This window comes from Canis lupus, chromosome 17 (assembly GCF_011100685.1).
Source record: "Canis lupus familiaris isolate Mischka breed German Shepherd chromosome 17, alternate assembly UU_Cfam_GSD_1.0, whole genome shotgun sequence".
Classification (NCBI taxonomy): Eukaryota; Metazoa; Chordata; class Mammalia; order Carnivora; family Canidae; genus Canis; species Canis lupus.
Genome location: NC_049238.1, coordinates 25,775,905 through 25,793,326, shown reverse-complemented (window position 1 = coordinate 25,793,326; position 17,422 = coordinate 25,775,905). Strand labels below are relative to the sequence as shown.

The 17,422-nt window shown below is 35.5% G+C and overlaps 1 protein-coding gene across 16 annotated transcripts in view; it reads right to left on the bottom strand.

Annotated features, from left to right (window-relative positions):
- The window catches only part of BIRC6 (baculoviral IAP repeat containing 6), a 230,691-nt gene that overhangs the window by 88,660 nt on the left and 124,609 nt on the right, over positions 1-17,422 (bottom strand). For all 16 annotated transcript variants that reach the window (XR_005372291.1, XM_038561234.1, XM_038561222.1 and 13 more), the window contains 10 exons: positions 15,532-16,094; positions 14,390-14,565; positions 12,861-12,957; positions 12,527-12,721; positions 11,555-11,755; positions 7,629-7,908; positions 6,288-6,544; positions 5,926-6,034; positions 2,874-3,095; positions 1,086-1,866 (listed from right to left, as the gene is read on the bottom strand). Coding sequence is in view for 15 of the 16 variants with exons in the window: in XM_038561234.1 (XP_038417162.1) it covers positions 1,086-1,866; positions 2,874-3,095; positions 5,926-6,034; positions 6,288-6,544; positions 7,629-7,908; positions 11,555-11,755; positions 12,527-12,721; positions 12,861-12,957; positions 14,390-14,565; positions 15,532-16,094 (2,881 nt within the window). In the remaining variant the exon portion in view is untranslated. The remainder of the gene's footprint in view (positions 1-1,085; positions 1,867-2,873; positions 3,096-5,925; positions 6,035-6,287; positions 6,545-7,628; positions 7,909-11,554; positions 11,756-12,526; positions 12,722-12,860; positions 12,958-14,389; positions 14,566-15,531; positions 16,095-17,422) is intronic.

Here is a 17,422-nt window from a genome sequence, read left to right as displayed (position 1 = left end):
CCCAACGTGGGACTCAATCCCAGACCCTGGGATCATGCCCTGAGCTGAAGGCAGACGCTCAACCACTGAGCCACCCAGGTGTCCCCCTTTTAGATATTGATAGGCTGTCCTGAATAAGCACTGTAAATTAGGGAGTAAAAAAAAAAGAAAAAAAGCTGATTCCTATTTATTGGGGTCTACCACATCTCAGTCTCTATGCAGTTACTTTATATACATCACGATATTTAATTATCTCAAAAAACTTTTTGAGGCAGGTATTATCATTCCCATTTTATAATGTAACGCGTGAGAATCAAACAGCTAGAAAGGAGTAGAACCTGGCAAAAATCAACTATAAGTATTTCTGAAATAATTCTAGCTTTCAAGATTTTGGCCCCAAGGACTTACTACAGTAAAATAACCTCTTCCATTTTTAAGGTTCCTTGTCAGGAGTCTCCTATCTGAAAACTACCCTAATGTCTGCTTCATTAAAAGCAAACCAAGAGTTGAAGCTATCCGGTTACAAAAAAATACAAAGCCTCACTGCAGAGGAGATGCTTGTTAACCACCTTCAAGTGGTTAATCCTTTTTTCAGCAGCTAAAGTGTTTTACTGGAGTTGGAGGAAGAGGATGGGAGTCTAAAAGGAGGAATGTATCAACTATAGCTAGAATCGCCATGAATTTGCCCATTATCTTATCAAAAAGAATATGTTTTGGGCAGCCCCGGTGGCTCAGCAGTCTAGTGCCGCCTTCAGCCCGGAGAGGGATCCTGGAGACCTGGGATCACGTCCCATGTCAGGCTCCCTGCATGGAGCCTGCTTCTCTCTCTCTGCCTGTGTCTCTGGCCCCTCTCTCTGTGTCTCTCATGAATAAATAAATAAAATCTTAAAAAAAAAAAAAAAGAATACGTGATGGTTGAGAAGACGACGGAGGAGGTATCATCAATACTTTAATTATGGTTTAAATTCAGAACCTTTAATGTGCCGAACCCCAAACTTCATCATCACCCGTGCTACATACTCCTTTCTCAACTCATTTCATTAGTGTTACTTAACAGCATATTAAAATAAGATGACGAAAACATAAGCCAATTTTTCTAATCTTACCTGGGCCATCAGTTTTTGGTTATTAGGATGGCATGAAATGCACTGCAGAAAGAATGCAACAGTCGCATTCTCAATTGCTGTCCTCTGTTGAGTAGTCAATCCTGTTGGAGCAGCTGAAGAGAGAGACGCTGATCTTGCACTAGTCTGTTGTGCACCTAAATGATGTCCTCCAGAAGTGGACCCAGAGTGACACAATAAAAACAGAAGTGCTGTCCATAGTGGATTGACTTCAGACCCACCAAGCCAGTCTTTCATAACATGGCTACTGCCAACTTCTGTCAAAAACCTAAGAATAGGAGCAATCAGGTCTGCTGTGATAGGCATCTTATTACATTGCTGTGCAACATGATGCCGCCTGAGCTTGTCCTGAGAAGTATCTATTGACTGAGCAATGCTTTCTGAGTAAGAAATGTGACTAAAGCAAAAACTAGCCAGACTCCTCACAAGAAGAGAAGGCAAACCTGAGTCCAATAATTGTTTGATAGCTTCTGGAGATTGAGAAGAGGACGCAAGGGTTGCCAAATGGGATTCAGTTAGTGCGAGAGGTGCTTGTGCATTTTTAGAGTCATCTGTTAAGGATGAAGTAAGATCTTGCTTTTTGCTATCATCAGTCATGGACAGTCTGTGGTGACACTGCATTGGAGGGGGGGTAATACCCATCCAGCCCATGAGCAAAGAAAAATAACTTGGGTGTATATGACACATGGAGCAAAGCAGACTGTCAACAGCTTTCTTCAAAACCATATTGCAGGGAAGAGACATGGACCAATTAAAAAGCAACCTAGAGGAAAAAAAGATGTCAGATTAACATTATATATGTATCTTTAGAAAGACCTCAATACAAGTATTAGAAACCAACCTATACTCTTTAAAATTATAAAATCTATAAAATTATACATTTTATTTGACATAAAATATTATGACATAAGATTTCAGAAAGACTGATTGTGATATATTTTATTTAAGTTTTTAGGTAGGTGAAGTTAGACTTGTGAAATGAGTATAGAAAATCAAGAGATCTATATTAAAATGGATCTTCCATTCTCTGTGTGACCTCAAAAAAAGCCACATTAAGAAACAATGACAAACTGTACAAAAGAAATGTTTAGATTGAACGTGACATGATTGATGGCTTAAATTCACATCTGCAAATCAAAAGCTATTAGGGAGTTTCATTAATAATTCATGAGTTATGCCAACTGAAAAGGTCAAATATAAAAATGACAGGCTAAAGGACAAAAGGCTAATCTTCTAGGAGTTATGGAACCTCTCAGAAATAAATATAATATTCTGTTACAGAGTTAGCAATTATAAGTTAGTAAGTTCAGCAAAGCCTTAGCTGAGCATAGTAAAGAAATGTGGGTAAGTGGAAACTACCAAAAGAATAATGGTATCAGATATCTAGAAAGTAGTAAAAACAACTCATCATAAAAACTCTCTAAAGCAGTAACTCTTAAAAATTTCTAGCTATACTTTTTTTCTCCATAATTGTACATTAAAGATTAAAAACAAAAAAAGAATAAACACTATGAACTGTAGGAACATATACATTAAATGAAACACTCTAGATTTTAGCTGGGAAAAGCATGAAATGACATGAATTTATTTTCTTAAAACATGAAGATAAATTTGTGTGACACCTAATTTCAAAATTATACCTGATTATACATAACTACAACTTTCAAAGTATTATTATTCTCCAAATAGGCATATAAATACTGTTTCATCAAGTGAAAACCTCTAAAGATGTCATACTGGGGAAAAAGGGATTTCAAAAATCGTACTTACTCAAAGAGCTCTCGGTCCAGCAGTGCTGGTAAATCATACTCTACAAGCAGTTCATAACTATGCCACAGAATTGCTGCCACACAATGAAGATGAGAAGGAGATGGCATAAGAAGACCATACTCTACTGTTGAAGAGTTAGGGCACATGTAGCTCATCCTGCCACTTCTTCTCAAAGCAGCCACTCTTGCAGAATCACTGACCCATTTTAATAAGGCCTGGATTCTTAAAAAGAAAATGAATTCAAATAACCAATTATACCACTGACATTTAATATGGATAAATATCATCATTACATGTAAGCAATGTGTATATGAGAATAATATACTGTTTAATAAATTTTAAACTAAAATAGGAAGGAAAAGGAATTTATATAAGCGGAAAGAATACAGTAGTTCCAGTTTTCCTATAACCTTACTAATCTTAACTGATGAAAATGTTTGAAATAACAACCATTTTGCAAATAAACACTGATTCATAATTCATTTATTAAAAAAACTATCAATGTCTAGAATTATAGGATATAACACTTAACAAATTCACTGTTTTTTGTAAATTTTCTTATATTTTGTAACAAATCCATACAACCTAGAGCAGTAATCTGGGACTAATTCTTCATTGTGCAGAATCTCATGCACTACAGCATGGGTATTGCCTCTGGCCCCAACCATTAAATACTAGCAGCAGCCACCCAGCCCCCTTAACTCTGAAAACAGAATATAGTCCCAATATATGTACTTTTTTTCAAGTGCTATCCTACCCTCAATACCCTGGAGCTGGGGGCTACTGACAGAACACCACCTTTTAAAGCAATAAGGCTTTTGAGTTTATATAAAATACAGAAAACCGGATAAGATTTATAACTGAGTTATTAAAACAAGGTATTTATATTTTTGTTTGCTTTCAAATTTCTGGTTTAGATCACAAGATTCTTTGCTTCAGGGTAAAAGATAGGGGAAGGAAGGTATATGCCACTTAATCCTCCTTTCTGCCCTCAAGGACAAGACCCTTTAAACTTCACATGACAGGAAATAAAGATAAGTCAGAAAAAGAGAAGAGAGGGGCAAAATTTTCTCAGTTCACAGAAGCCAACAATCTTGTTATTATGTCAGTTCTAAAAGTTATGTTTTAAAAAGTATTATGCAGTAAAAACAACTTTGTTTAGGGTCATTTTCTTTTTTTTTTTTTTTTTTTAAATATTTATTTATTTATTTTTTATGATAGTCACAGAGAGAGAGAGAGAGAGAGAGAGGCAGAGACACAGGCAGAGGGAGAAGCAGGCTCCATGCACCGGGAGCCTGATGTGGGACTCAATCCCGGGTCTCCAGGATCACGCCTTGGGCCAAAGACAGGCGCCAAACCGCTGCGCCACCCAGGGATCCCTAGGGTCATTTTCTTATGATAAAAACCATAAAACTATTAAAGAATCAAGTGAAAGAGATTTTAAGAATGTTGGTCCAGAAAAATGTTTAAAACTTATTTTTTATATTCTTTTTAACCCGAATAATCATTATGATTCAAACTGGGCCAAATTTCTTTTATCAAAAAATATTTTTTAAAAAATTCCATATTTTTAAACATAGTAACTATATAATTTACGTAAAGGATAAAGCTTAATGGAAGTCAGCTTATTTAATATTTTGAAGTTACGAAGATAAATTTACTTGGTAAATGTCATTTACACATTTTTAACTAGAAAAAATGAAAGCAACTAGCCTAAAATGAATAAAAACTATTACATATCAATGATTAAAGTCCAATATTTACCAGGCACCTTCTATGGTTGACACTCTACTATATACTCCCCAAATCTGATCTATGTAAATCTTGCCTTGGGAGTGATGGTATTCTGTCTCCCAAGCCAAGACAAAAGCTGGATTCAATGAACTTGGACACTCTAATATCTAGCAGCTCTTCAGTAAATACTTATAAAATGAGTTAAGTACCTACAAAATTAATAATTTATAAACAAATTAATAAAGTATCAAATGATTTTCTTAAATATTAATCAAAATTACAAAATAAAATAATTCAGAAAACAGATTTTTAAAAATTTGTTTATAGAGTCACGTACTCTGTAATGTTCTTTTGATATAGATGGTACATATAAAACAAGAGAATGCCAAATCATCACTCAAAAATTTACCAATAAAAACAAGTTTTGGGCAGCCCGGGTGGCTCAGAGTTTTAGCACCACCTTCAGCTCAGGGCGTGATCCTGGAGACCTGGGATCAAGTCCCACGTCAGGCTACTTGCATGGAGCCTGCTTCTCCCTCTGCCTGTGTCTCTGCCACTCGCTTGCTTTCTTTCTCTCTCTCTCTCATTAATATTTATTAATGAGAAAATTAAAAAATCTTTAAAAAAAACAAAAAAAAAACCCACAAGTTTCAAAAATACTTGGGAGGTCTTATCCATTTGAAGACAGAAGACCTCAAGGAAGAACTACAAAAGTAAAACTCATCTAAAACTGCCTATACTAAAATATCACTAGGTATCTAGGTGAATTATACAGATGTTATTTACTTGGTATGATAGCATTTCACTTTGGGATAGGAAAGAGAAAAAAGGTAGAGAGTCTAATGAAAACCTGTCAATGAATATTATATATAATAATAATAGGTAATCAAAACAAACACTATTATGTCACTATAGATTAAGTACCTAATATGGACACACTACTCCTATATTCAGACATAGTAAATACCACCTACGACAGTATGATTAAGATGTCATTACAGCTTACAAAGATCTCATCACAACTTGGTTCACGTAAAAATATGTAATATTTTATTTCGTTCCATTCATCAAATGTAATATTGATTAAAAATTCTATTTGAGCTCATATTAGCTTAAAATATGTTAAAACATGTAAAAATTTATGTTTAACGTTCACAAAAATTTCTAGAAGTTGTATCATGTAAAGAATACAGTTAAAGGTATAATATATTCAACACTTTTATGAAACAATTTAAGGAGAAAGTATTACAAATAATGTTCACTACCATGTGACTGTGTGTATGTGTGTCCTTAAACAAAAAACAAGATCAACATATACCTGTCCTTTGTTCCAGGATCCTGAGTTGTTCCAAGCTGGTAAAGAATATCTATCGTAGAATCGGAAGAGAGTCCATTCAGTCTTCCAAAAAGTAAAGGGCTGTTCAAATCTTACAAAAAAGAAACAAAAGGAAGTTTTCACAATTAGCAAATGGAATAAGAATATTTGCTAAATTTAATTTTAAATTATTAATTAAAAATAACTCTTCCATAAATTACAACAATAACAAACCAACCCCTAAAATATTGAAAGTAATAATGGAAATTAATTTCAGAAACAGATTTAATCATAAAGATCACATAATTCAACTGTCATTATTTTGCAGATAGGTAAAAATTAAAATATCAAAGTTAACTGTTCACCTGTAGGATCACTGCCTGATGCTGCACAGTTTCTCAGAAGAATGTCTATAAGTTTCAGGCCAATTCTTGTGGATTGCAGTCCAATCTTTACAAGTACAACCTCAATGTTAGGAGAATGCATTCCACAGTATGGGGACATCAATAAGGCAGCACAAGTCTGTAGTAGATTAGCAGTAGGTGCAGCTGCACTGGCCATCATTCCTTCCAGATCACTGATGTGAGTAAGGCAATGATGTAATAACCGTAACCAACCGATACTGAAATATACAACACAAAATGGCTTATGTGATAAATTTAAGTAGCTCAAATTTTTTTTTTTTGCTCAAATTATTTCTGACGTAAAACAAATCAGCATGTGTTTCATAAATACCAACCTGTATAAAAAAAAAATGCTTATAAGATCAACAAGAAATTTAAACACAGTAAGTTTCCTCCATAACAAATAAAAATTCTTAATCACTAATTGCACTTAGATACTACGTGCTTGCCTTTATTTTAATTAGTCAGAAATGTTTTTATATATATATATTTATATGTTTAAATACAAATTGCATAGAATTACAGCTGTGAAAAACTATAAAGTCTTGGCAGCTTGAGAATGAAACAAAACCCCTAAATTTTCTTATCAGGCAAAACCTTCAGTAGAATCAGTCTATAAAATTTTCAACTATCAAAATTTACTAAATGAATGTGAATTAAAGGCTATGTTCAGGTCTTGGTTAATTTGGTCCATTTGTATGGTTCCAATCTAACCCTTCTACTCACTGGCATTTAGGAATTACCATTTAAGACTAGGTCTCTGGGGGATCCCTAGGTGGCTCAGCGGTTTAGCGCCTGCCTTCAGCCCAGAGTGTGATCCTGGAGTCCCGGGATCGGGTCCCACATCAGGCTCCCTGCATGGAGCCTGCTTCTCCCTCTGCCTGTGTCTCTGCCTCTCTCTCTCTCTCTCTCTCTCCCCCTCTCTCTACCTCTCATTAATAAATAAATAAAATCTTTAAAAAAAAACCCAAAAAACTAGGTCTCTGACTACACGGTCAATTTGTATGGCTCTAATATATCCTGGTTACGGGTATTCGGAAATTCTTAGACTGTGATCTGAAGAATAGAAACATATGCCACAGTGTAGATTATCTCAAGAATTAAAAACATATAAATCTCAATTTTAACCAGGCTCAAGTTCTACAGAATTAGCATTTCTATTATACATAGTAAAATTATGGTATTATATAAATTACCTATGGAGCATAAAACTTCCTATGCTCTAAAAAAGAAACCATGGAATAAAAGAACTTCATAAAAAGCTCAGAAAGCTTTACTTTAAGAATGAGATACATAACATACCTTGTTTTGGATACCTGATCTTCAGATGGAAGAAAGGGATTATTAACTGTCGCTGAAGAAGTGGTACCAAAAGCAGTGAGGCCCAGTAATTTAATTTGTGAAAGGCCTAATGTGCTGGCATCTCGTGGGCGATGAAGTCTAAGGCAGACAGCAGAAGCTACTTCAGCTTTTACCAGCTGAATTTTTATGTAGGTGAGACCACTTGTAACAACGGGAGTGGACAAAGGTAGCATGTTTACCCCATCTGCACTCACTTCAACAGACACTGATGATGGGCAGGCTGTAGGAAGAGAATATTGAAAAATTACTAAAGAAAATATGAACTGGACTTCATGGCTTAGTGGAAATCCCAGTAAAACAGCAGCTTTTAGTTATATTCATTATGAATTTGCAAAAGGAAATTTATATGCCACATCATACTTTGTCACTAACTTTCACCATAATTGATTTTGGAACTATTTTCCAACAGAAAATACGAGATCTATAATATAACAAAAATAATATTTTAAAAATTCTGACATTCACCAAAAAATGTGTGTAATCCACATGTACACACTTGATTGAGTCTCTACAAGAAAAAAACCTGCCAGGACACCTGGGTGGCTCAGCGGTTGAGCATCTATCTGCCTTTGGCTCAGGGCATGATCCCGGAGTCCCAGGATCGGGTTCCAGATCGGACTCCCTGCATGGAGCCTGCTTCTCTCCCTCTGCCTATATCTCTGCCTCTCTCTGTATCTCTCATGAATAAATAAATAAAATCTTAAAAAAAAATAAAAAAGACTGCCAAATTTGCAATTGCTCTATTATTTCTACTTTACTCATAATTTTTACCAACAATATAAGACATCTGATTAAGAGGCCATGGTTTACTGTTTAGTCATTTGGGAAAGAAGAATATAATAAAAACAAAGTGCTTTTCTATCAAATCATTATTTCACTACTATAATATTGCAATGATTTTTAATACAGCTGAGTTTAAAACCTGCTTTGCCTCTAGTATTTTAAGTCCCTTTCAAAATTTAACCAAACATCTAAAAGATTTTAAATTATTTTCTGCTAAAATTTAAGTAGGTTCAAGGAAGTAATATGGGAAAATTATTTCTAACATAATACGGAAGCCCACATAATAAACATATCAACTAAACTGATCTTTGATTTTAATTTTAATTTCAATTGTGAAACTAAGAAGTAACTTATACTATATGCCAATTACATGCTGGGTTTACACTGAGAACTAGACAAGTCATATCAATTCTGAAATTTAATCTTCACTTTTAAGACAAGTATCCACATTTTACACAAACTGACAGAGTCAGAGATTAAGTAATTCAAACTCCTACATGAACAAAGGGCACATTGTTTTTAAGATTTTATTTATTTGAGAGAGAGTGAGTGAGTGAGCAGGAGGGAAAAGGAGAGAAAATCTAAAGGAGGCTCCGTGTTGAACACAGTACCTGACATGGGCCGCATCCCACAATTGGGACATCACGACCTGAGCCAATATCAAGAGTTGGATGCAGGCAGCCCCGGTGGTGCAGCGGTTTAGTGCTGCCTGCAGCCTGGGGTGTGATCCTGGAGACCCAGGATCGAGTCCCATGTCAGGCTTCCTGTATGGGGCCTGCTTCTCCCTCTGCCTGTGTTTCTGCCCCTCTCTCTGTGTCTATGAATAAATAAAATCTTAAAAAAAAAAAAAAAAAAGAGTTGGAAGCTCAACCAACTGAACCACCCAGGAGCACCAGGGCACATTTTATATTCAAGTCCATATTTGATTCTAAAGGCTATGTTATTTCCACTGGAACAAAATATATCTTCAATTTCTGCTCCAATCCAATAATAAAACTGAAATGTTTTATTGAGCACATTTATAGTAGTGAGCACCTAACCTGGTGGTATTTTTTTTAAGAGAGAGAAAGAGGTGTGAATAAGCAGAGTGGGACGGAGTGCAGGCCAAAGGGAATGGGGGGGGGGGGGAGAGAGAATCGTCAGCAGGCTCCAAGCCCCGTGTATAGCCTGATGCAGGGCTCAATCTCATGACCCTCAGATCATGGCCTGAGCTGAAATCAAGATGTGGAAGCTCAGCCACCCAGGCACCCCAAACCTAGTGATTTTTTAAAATGAACAGAGTTCTTCCTTGTAACACTCTATCTCAGTTTCCCTATGCAAATTCTAGCCTCACTTTAAAGCCACCATTTCATGGATCACTCTTACTCCTTCTAAATAAAAGCAATCTTGTCTTTATCTTAGATTTTCCTCTACATCTTATATCAACTTACATTTTTACCATGTAATATAATTATTTTGGATCTGTTAAAACACTATGAATTCCTGCATTTTCCTCTTGCCATTATATTCATGTATTGTATCTGTTTTTATCTAAGAAGTGTGAATTCTACAACTATATTAAATAACAGTAGTTAATTTTCCAAGTGAGTGGAAAAATTTATTCTTCCACATATGCCAGGGATCTACAAAGTTTCCCACACTTCTTCATCCAATTATTGAATGACTGTTGATAACAATTAAAATTAATCAGTCAACATAAATGAATGTGACAATTCTGTAAAAATCACTGCTTATACTAAAAGTATTTGGGGATCAAAAATGCAAAACAGTTCTCACATTCCTTTATAAATACTTGAAAGAGTTCTTGCTCCTCTTAATGTAAAACTTGCTTTCTAAAAATTCTTTTGAATTATTTACCTTGCAAAGTGACAACAAAATATATTCAGTGAAAAAAAGCATCGAATCAATGATACTCAATATGGTACAAATTTTAAAAATCAGCGGTGCCTGGGTGGCTCAGTCAGTTAAGCATCTGCCTTTGGCTCAGGTCATGTTCCCAAACATAGGTCCTAGGATGGAGCCCTGCATTAGGCTCCCTGCTCAGCAGGGAGTCTGCTTCTGCCTGACCCCAGCCCTGCTTGTGCTTGTGAGCACCTATTCTCTCTCTCAATAAATAAAACATCTTTCAAAAATTTTTCTGAAGATCACAAATACTCAAACTATTACAATAACAATTAACATGTAATTATCTTACAATGGGAAGGGTAATGATAATAATAATAATTTATATTATCTAACAAATAAATCTAAGCTAATTTCACATTACAGGACTAGCACTGAGGACAGGGCTAGACAAAGTAAGGTTGCTATCTTTTTTTTTTTTTTTTTTTTTTTTTTTTTAAAGATTTTATTTATTTATTCATGAGAGACACAGAGAGAGAGAGGCAGAGACACAGGCAGAGGGAGAAGCAGGCTCCATGCACCGGGAGCCCGACGTGGGATTTGATCCCGGGTCTCCAGGATCACGCCCTGGGCCAAAGGCAGGCGCTAAACCACTGCGCCACCCAGGGATCCCGTAAGGTTGCTATCTATGGGTATGTAAACTACCTCACCTCAACTTAATCACCTAACCTGGTGATTTTTTTTTTAATAGCTTAACTTGGGGGGAAAGGGAAGGCAAAATTATATGTAACTGAAATATATGTATCTGGATTTCATGAAACATTCTATTTGTTTGAGGGGAATAGCAGTGCTAATTCATTTCATGGGAAATGATTTGGTGGTAATGTTGAATATTATACAAAAAACTTCTAAATTAAGCAATGTGGGAATCATACCTAAGGGTATTCATTCATTCATGACAGACACACACACACACAGAGAGAGAGAGAGAGAGAGAGAGAGAGAGAGAGAGAGAGAGAGAGAGAGAGAGAGAGGCAGAGACATAGGTAGAGGGAGAAGCAGGCTCCATGCAAGGAGCCTGATGTGGGACTCGATCCCAGGTCTCCAGGATCGTGCCCCGGGCTGAAGGTGGTGCTAAACCACTGAGCCACCTGGGCTGCCCTGAATATTTTTCTTATTCTTAAATGTTTCTTGATTACAGTTTATTTTCATAATGCTTCTTTACAAAAAATATTACTCACTTGCAAGAGATGCAAGGTGAGGTTGGATATGTATTTCTTTCAGAAGCACTGCTGCAGGAAGGTGAATGGTAAGGTCACACCAAGCCTCCTCTGGCAGAAAGATGTAGGACCAAGCAGCAGAACGAGCTCTTCTATGGGGTGGCGTGGCCTGTAAAAGCACCTCAGCTGGTTGGGCAGTAGGACTGCTAGATGTAATTGTACCTATTGAAGATATTTTAAATATAATAAAAAACTCTGTAGAAGAAACCAAATAAAGCATCAAGAACCATTTAAACCATAATAATTAAAACTAGAAAATTTAGCTAAAACCTTGAACATACGATGTTACAAATGTACTTATTAGTATATTTAGTATGATTTGTCACAGTAGTCACAAAACATCAGGACATCTAGTCAACGTGCAAGATGACAAGTTCATTATTAATTATAGCTTAATTTCTTTGTACCACATGTTGAAGGAAAACTAAAGTAGAAACAACAAATCTAGCACAATTCTCAATTTACAATGTTCAAGACAACCTTCAACTTCAACATAATGACCTTTATCTTAGTTGTCAATATTCATGATTTAGAAACATGAAAAGAAATACATAAAAGAAACTGTGTAAACTCAGAAAAGCAGTAACTATTTAAATCTGAAGCTACTTAAAAAAAAAAATCGCCCAAAATAAGAAGGAACAAGTCCTTTAAACTGATTAACATTTACAGGGAAAACTGACATGAGAATTTGCTATTTAGTTTACAAATTGTTAAACTATTTAAGCTAGCAATAAAAACAAATGTGATTGCTAAGGAACCAGTAAGTGCTTCCTCCTAATCAACAGAAAGTTTCAAAAACCACTATCTTTAAAATCAATTGTTTGTAATTGGTGTTATTGTAACATAATCACCTTACTTCGACTATTTCTGCTTCATACCAGTTAATAAACTATATAAATTCATACCAATAAGATTTAATAATTCTTTCCTTACCCAGAGGTGCAAAGTTATGAATCCCTTCTGCATTGTCAGGCTCAGAAGCTAGTATTCTTGTTTTCAAAGTGCTATCAACAGCTTTATTTGGACCAGAGTCAAGAAATTTCATAATAGTTGATACCATACTTCTTGCAGTGTTTACAATAGCCCTTGTACTAGTAACCATATTGTTGCAAATGAGCTGAACGCCACCTAAATTTACAAAATACATCAAATGAAATTATCTTTAGATAGTTTGACACTGACTCATCTTTTGGAGAACACTACAAAAATGAGATCATACACTGTCAAATGAAGATACTTAAATGACATTTTTTGGAATTTATCTTACCCATATCATGGAATGCTTTCAAGGCATCACTAGTATCCAATACTCTCAAAATAAACCACAGTAATGGTTCAGATAACTGGCAAGTAGCAAGAGAGCCCTAAAAACAAAAAAACAAACAAACAAAAACAAAAACCCACATGTGTATCATACCTTTAAAATCATAATTATTAATATCCTGTGAATTAGAACAATTAAACTTATTAAGTATAATATTCTTCTATAGTTAATTATTCTAAAATGGTAGTCTTAATTTAAACCACTAAATAGAACATATCTGCCAAAATACATAAGAAATCTTACCCGAATCAGAAAGGAAGTGTAGTCTCCTCTCTGAATTCAGAGTCTTTTTCTAAAGCATCTGCCTATACCTACTATTATCATTTTTGAGCTTAAATTAACGTGCACTGATTTTATCTTCCATTAGACACTACTTTATTTAAAAATTGATTCTTCTCAATCTTTTTATCTACTCATGGAGAAATATACATATATGTGCAATAAAAATATAAGAAAATAATTTTACACTGACATACAAAATACTCTTCAAGAAAGTATGTTTTTCTCTTGTTGTTTAAAGATCTTATTTATCCAGTTGAGAGAGAGTGAGAGAGTAAGAGCATAGGGAGGAGCGGAGGGAGATGGAAAAGCAGACTCCCCGCTGAGCAGGGAGCTTTGATGGGGGACTCAATCTGGGGACCCAGGGATTATGATCTGAGCTGAAAGCAGACATAGATGCTTAACCAACTGAGCCATCCAGATGCCCGAGAAAGTACGTTTTAAAACCAAACATATTTGAAAACATTGTAAATGGGCTAAAGTTAAAATAATCACACTGGTTCCTACAATTTCATTTTATAAGAAAGATAAAAAGCAATAATATTCTAATCTATTTTTCTTTTTTTAAGGTTTATTTTTATTTATTTATTTATTTTTAAAGATTTTATTTATTTATTCATGAGAGACAGAGAGAGAGGGAGAGACAGAGACACAAACAGAGGGAGAAGCAGGCTCCATGCAGAGACCCGATGTGAGACTCGATCCCAGGACTTCAGGATCACACCCTGGGCTGAAGGTGGCACTAAACCACTGAGCCACCCAGGTATCCCATAGCCTACTTTTCTTCTAAAATTATCCAAATCCCTTTTAGCTGAAAAAAACATGCAACATAGCTTGAAAAAAAGTTGCATTAGATTTTCATATTTAACATCTACAGAGAACATTTTCATATTCAACTATGCTATTTCTAGGGGAAAAGAAAACCTACTTCTTGAGACAATGGGGGAAAATATCTAAAATTTAAGAATATGCTAAATGTTTTACTCTCATATCACTGTGGTCATTTTTGACAATATCAACTCTAGAAACTTTACATTTTAATTTCTATCAATAGTCTATAGTTCTTACCTGATGCTGCTGTTCTTTTTTCAATACATGATATGAGCCCTCTGTTCTCTGTTCTATAAACAATTCTCTATTCCCATTGCTAGAAGTTATTTACATTACTGAAATAGTTGCTAGGTTGAACTTACTTGTCTGCCCATATATCCACAGGCCATGTAGGTTAAAATTGGCTGCAGCATCATGTGGACTGTAGAAGCTTTTTTACTGAGAGTTGTCAGTATGGTAAATAATCCATCCCCAACCGATATGGCATCTAACCCACCATGAAAGTTCTCATGTTTGGTAAGATGTAGTCCACTTGCTCCTAGTTTAAATAAAAAGATGACACCTTTTCAAAAACATATACCCTTAAAAACCAATAATAATTAAAATAGAGGCTTAAAAAGTCATTTCTCCTGAAACCACTGAAGGATCGATATGTAACAGTTATATATATGTGTGTACATGTGTGTAGAACATATACATATAGTAGAAACGGAGTTATTTATCACAGCATTCAGTAAAGCATATTTTTGGATATCTTCTTACATATCTCTGTTGCTGCTAACAATAAAAAGCTGCTGCTCTGTTGTATAACTGAGGAACGTCATCTTACATATTAGCTATGTATAAAGAAGAAAGGAAACGGGAGAGAAAGTAAATGATGTGGGTATGTAACTGTACTTCATCTAATTAAAAAAAAAAGATATGATGACTGTTTCCTTTACACAAAGAATTAAGTAGACTAGAATGAATTTTGTCAAGTTACAGAAGTTTAATTATTTTAAAAACTTAACATAAGATATTAGCTTTCAAGCAAGCAGAAAAGTTAAGCAACAGTTTAGAAATTTTACACTGATATATGTGTCACAGAAACTGTTACACTTCAGATAAAATTTTATATTTCACTTAAGAAACTGTGAGTAAATAAACCTTACTGGTTCCCTAATATAAAATTTAATGTGAAATTCTTCATCTTTAAATATTAGAGATGTACAACTATAAACTGTAGTACTTTACTTAAAAGACTGATTTTTTCTTAATTTAAGAAACTGCTAGTTATTTGGTTAGTACTTTCCAATTTTTAAAAAATTCACATTTAAAATTCTTCCTAATTACAATTTCACTTATTGATAGCCACTCAAAAGTTTTCACTTGCATCATGCAAAGAAGTTTGCAATAAAGTAGCTTTACACTATAAGGTAATAAAAAAAAATGAATCAATAGGTTGCTAAAGAAAAGAGCTACAATTCCCGAAACAATCTAAGATTAAATATTCTTAAATACTTACCAATTATCATCGCCATGGCACTGCTATTACACAGGCCCAGAGCAGACAAAATTTGGCTCATAATCTGCTGGTTGGCTAACACTAAGTCAGCAATATATGCAGGTGATCCTTGAATACTACCACTGCTTCCATTACTATCTTTGCTTCCTGAGACTTTTTCTTCATCTGAAACACTGTCTGTTGTATTGGTGGTCACAGACACTCTTGCACTGTATTCTCTATTGTCTGAAAGAGGCAGCTGTACTAAAATGTTAACCAGTTTTAACAAATCGAACATAAGTTGATCTCTTGTCATTTCTCCACAAACGGCTTTTGCATCACCTGGACGAATGAGGTTGGCAAAGAGTCCCCCAAAGCAAGCTCGAGCACCCACCGAGCTATCAGATCCACTTCGAGACATTACTTTGTCTGAGCAAGTGATATAGTGGTGCACTAAAAAGGTGACAGACTCGATTACAGCAGAAATAGTACTAACGGAAACAACTTCAAAATTCTGTTCCAGAGTAAATTCTAAGAGCTTTACTTGGGCATCAAGAGGTCCTTGGCCTGTCTGGAAAGCACCCCTGCAGAAAAAGAGAGAGGATTAAAAATCTATGCTTAACTTTTTGAAAAGTAACCATCACAAGAAAGCTAAAATAGCAATTAAATTCTTGGTATTCATTGTTTCATTTGGCAGCAAATGGTTTCCATTTCTTCCTAAGTCATTCTTATCCTCTTCTCCTTTTACACAAAATCAAAAATGACTTCCCTTCCAAATAGAAAATTAAAGGATAAGTAAATCAAAGAGGTGATTTTGAAACTCCAGACTAAAATATTTCAGCATCACATTGCACTCCTCATAGTATTAATAAGCTCTGGTTTTTCATATTCCCAAATGGTGCTATTTCAAACATTCTCTACTGATTATGATTTTCAAAAATTAAGATTCAGTCAAATAATTCTTGTGCATCAAAATCAAATGCTCTCAACTAGGAACGCCTGGGTGGCTCAGTGGTTAAGGATCTGCTTTTGGCTCAGGACATAATCCCAGAATTCCGGGATTGAGTCTCGCATTGGGTTCCCTGCATGGAGCCTGCTCCTGCCTCTGCCTAGGTCTCTGCCTCTCTCCCTCTGTATCTCTACAGAATGAATGAATGGATGAATGAATGCCCTCAACTACTGCTCATGCCTAAATATAAAAAGGTAGAGAGAATAGTGCCCCCAAATTAACAAAAGAAAGTGAAACTAACTATAAAGCCACATAAACCCATTGGAGGGCATGAAATCCATGAAAAGATAGGCACCTCCAAGGACCATTGGCTCTCCCATGGCAGAATTTGAGAAGAGACACTGGAAACATTCAAATATTTAACGACTTGTTAAATCCTGGTGTATGTGAAGGTAATAACACAAAACCCTTGGTGTTCAAAGCCATTCATAGGCACCCAACAGCCCCAACTCCCTACCATACACTTTGCTCTATGCATCTATTCTGTTTGGCGGTTCCTGAGTTACATACTTTATAACAAACCAGTAAATGTAAGTTAAGTTTTTTTTCTCTGGGTTCTGTGTCATTTTCACAAATTATCAAAACGGAAGAGACTACTGTGAGAACTCCTTGGTTTGTGCCCAAATGTGACAGAAGTGTGGCAGCCTGGGACCTGGGACTTACAAGTGTCCTCTCAAATGAGGGTGGTCTTACAGAATTGGAGACTTAAACCCTGTGAGTCTGATGCTGACTTTGGAAAGTGTCAGAACTGGACTGAATTGCAACGCAAAGCTTCTCTGAAAGTATCAGCTATAGTGATAAACTTCTAGCAAGAATGACATATATATTGGGACGCCTGAGTGGCTCAGCGCTTGGGCACCTGCCTTCGGCTCGGGTCATGATTCCGGGATCCAGGACTGAGTC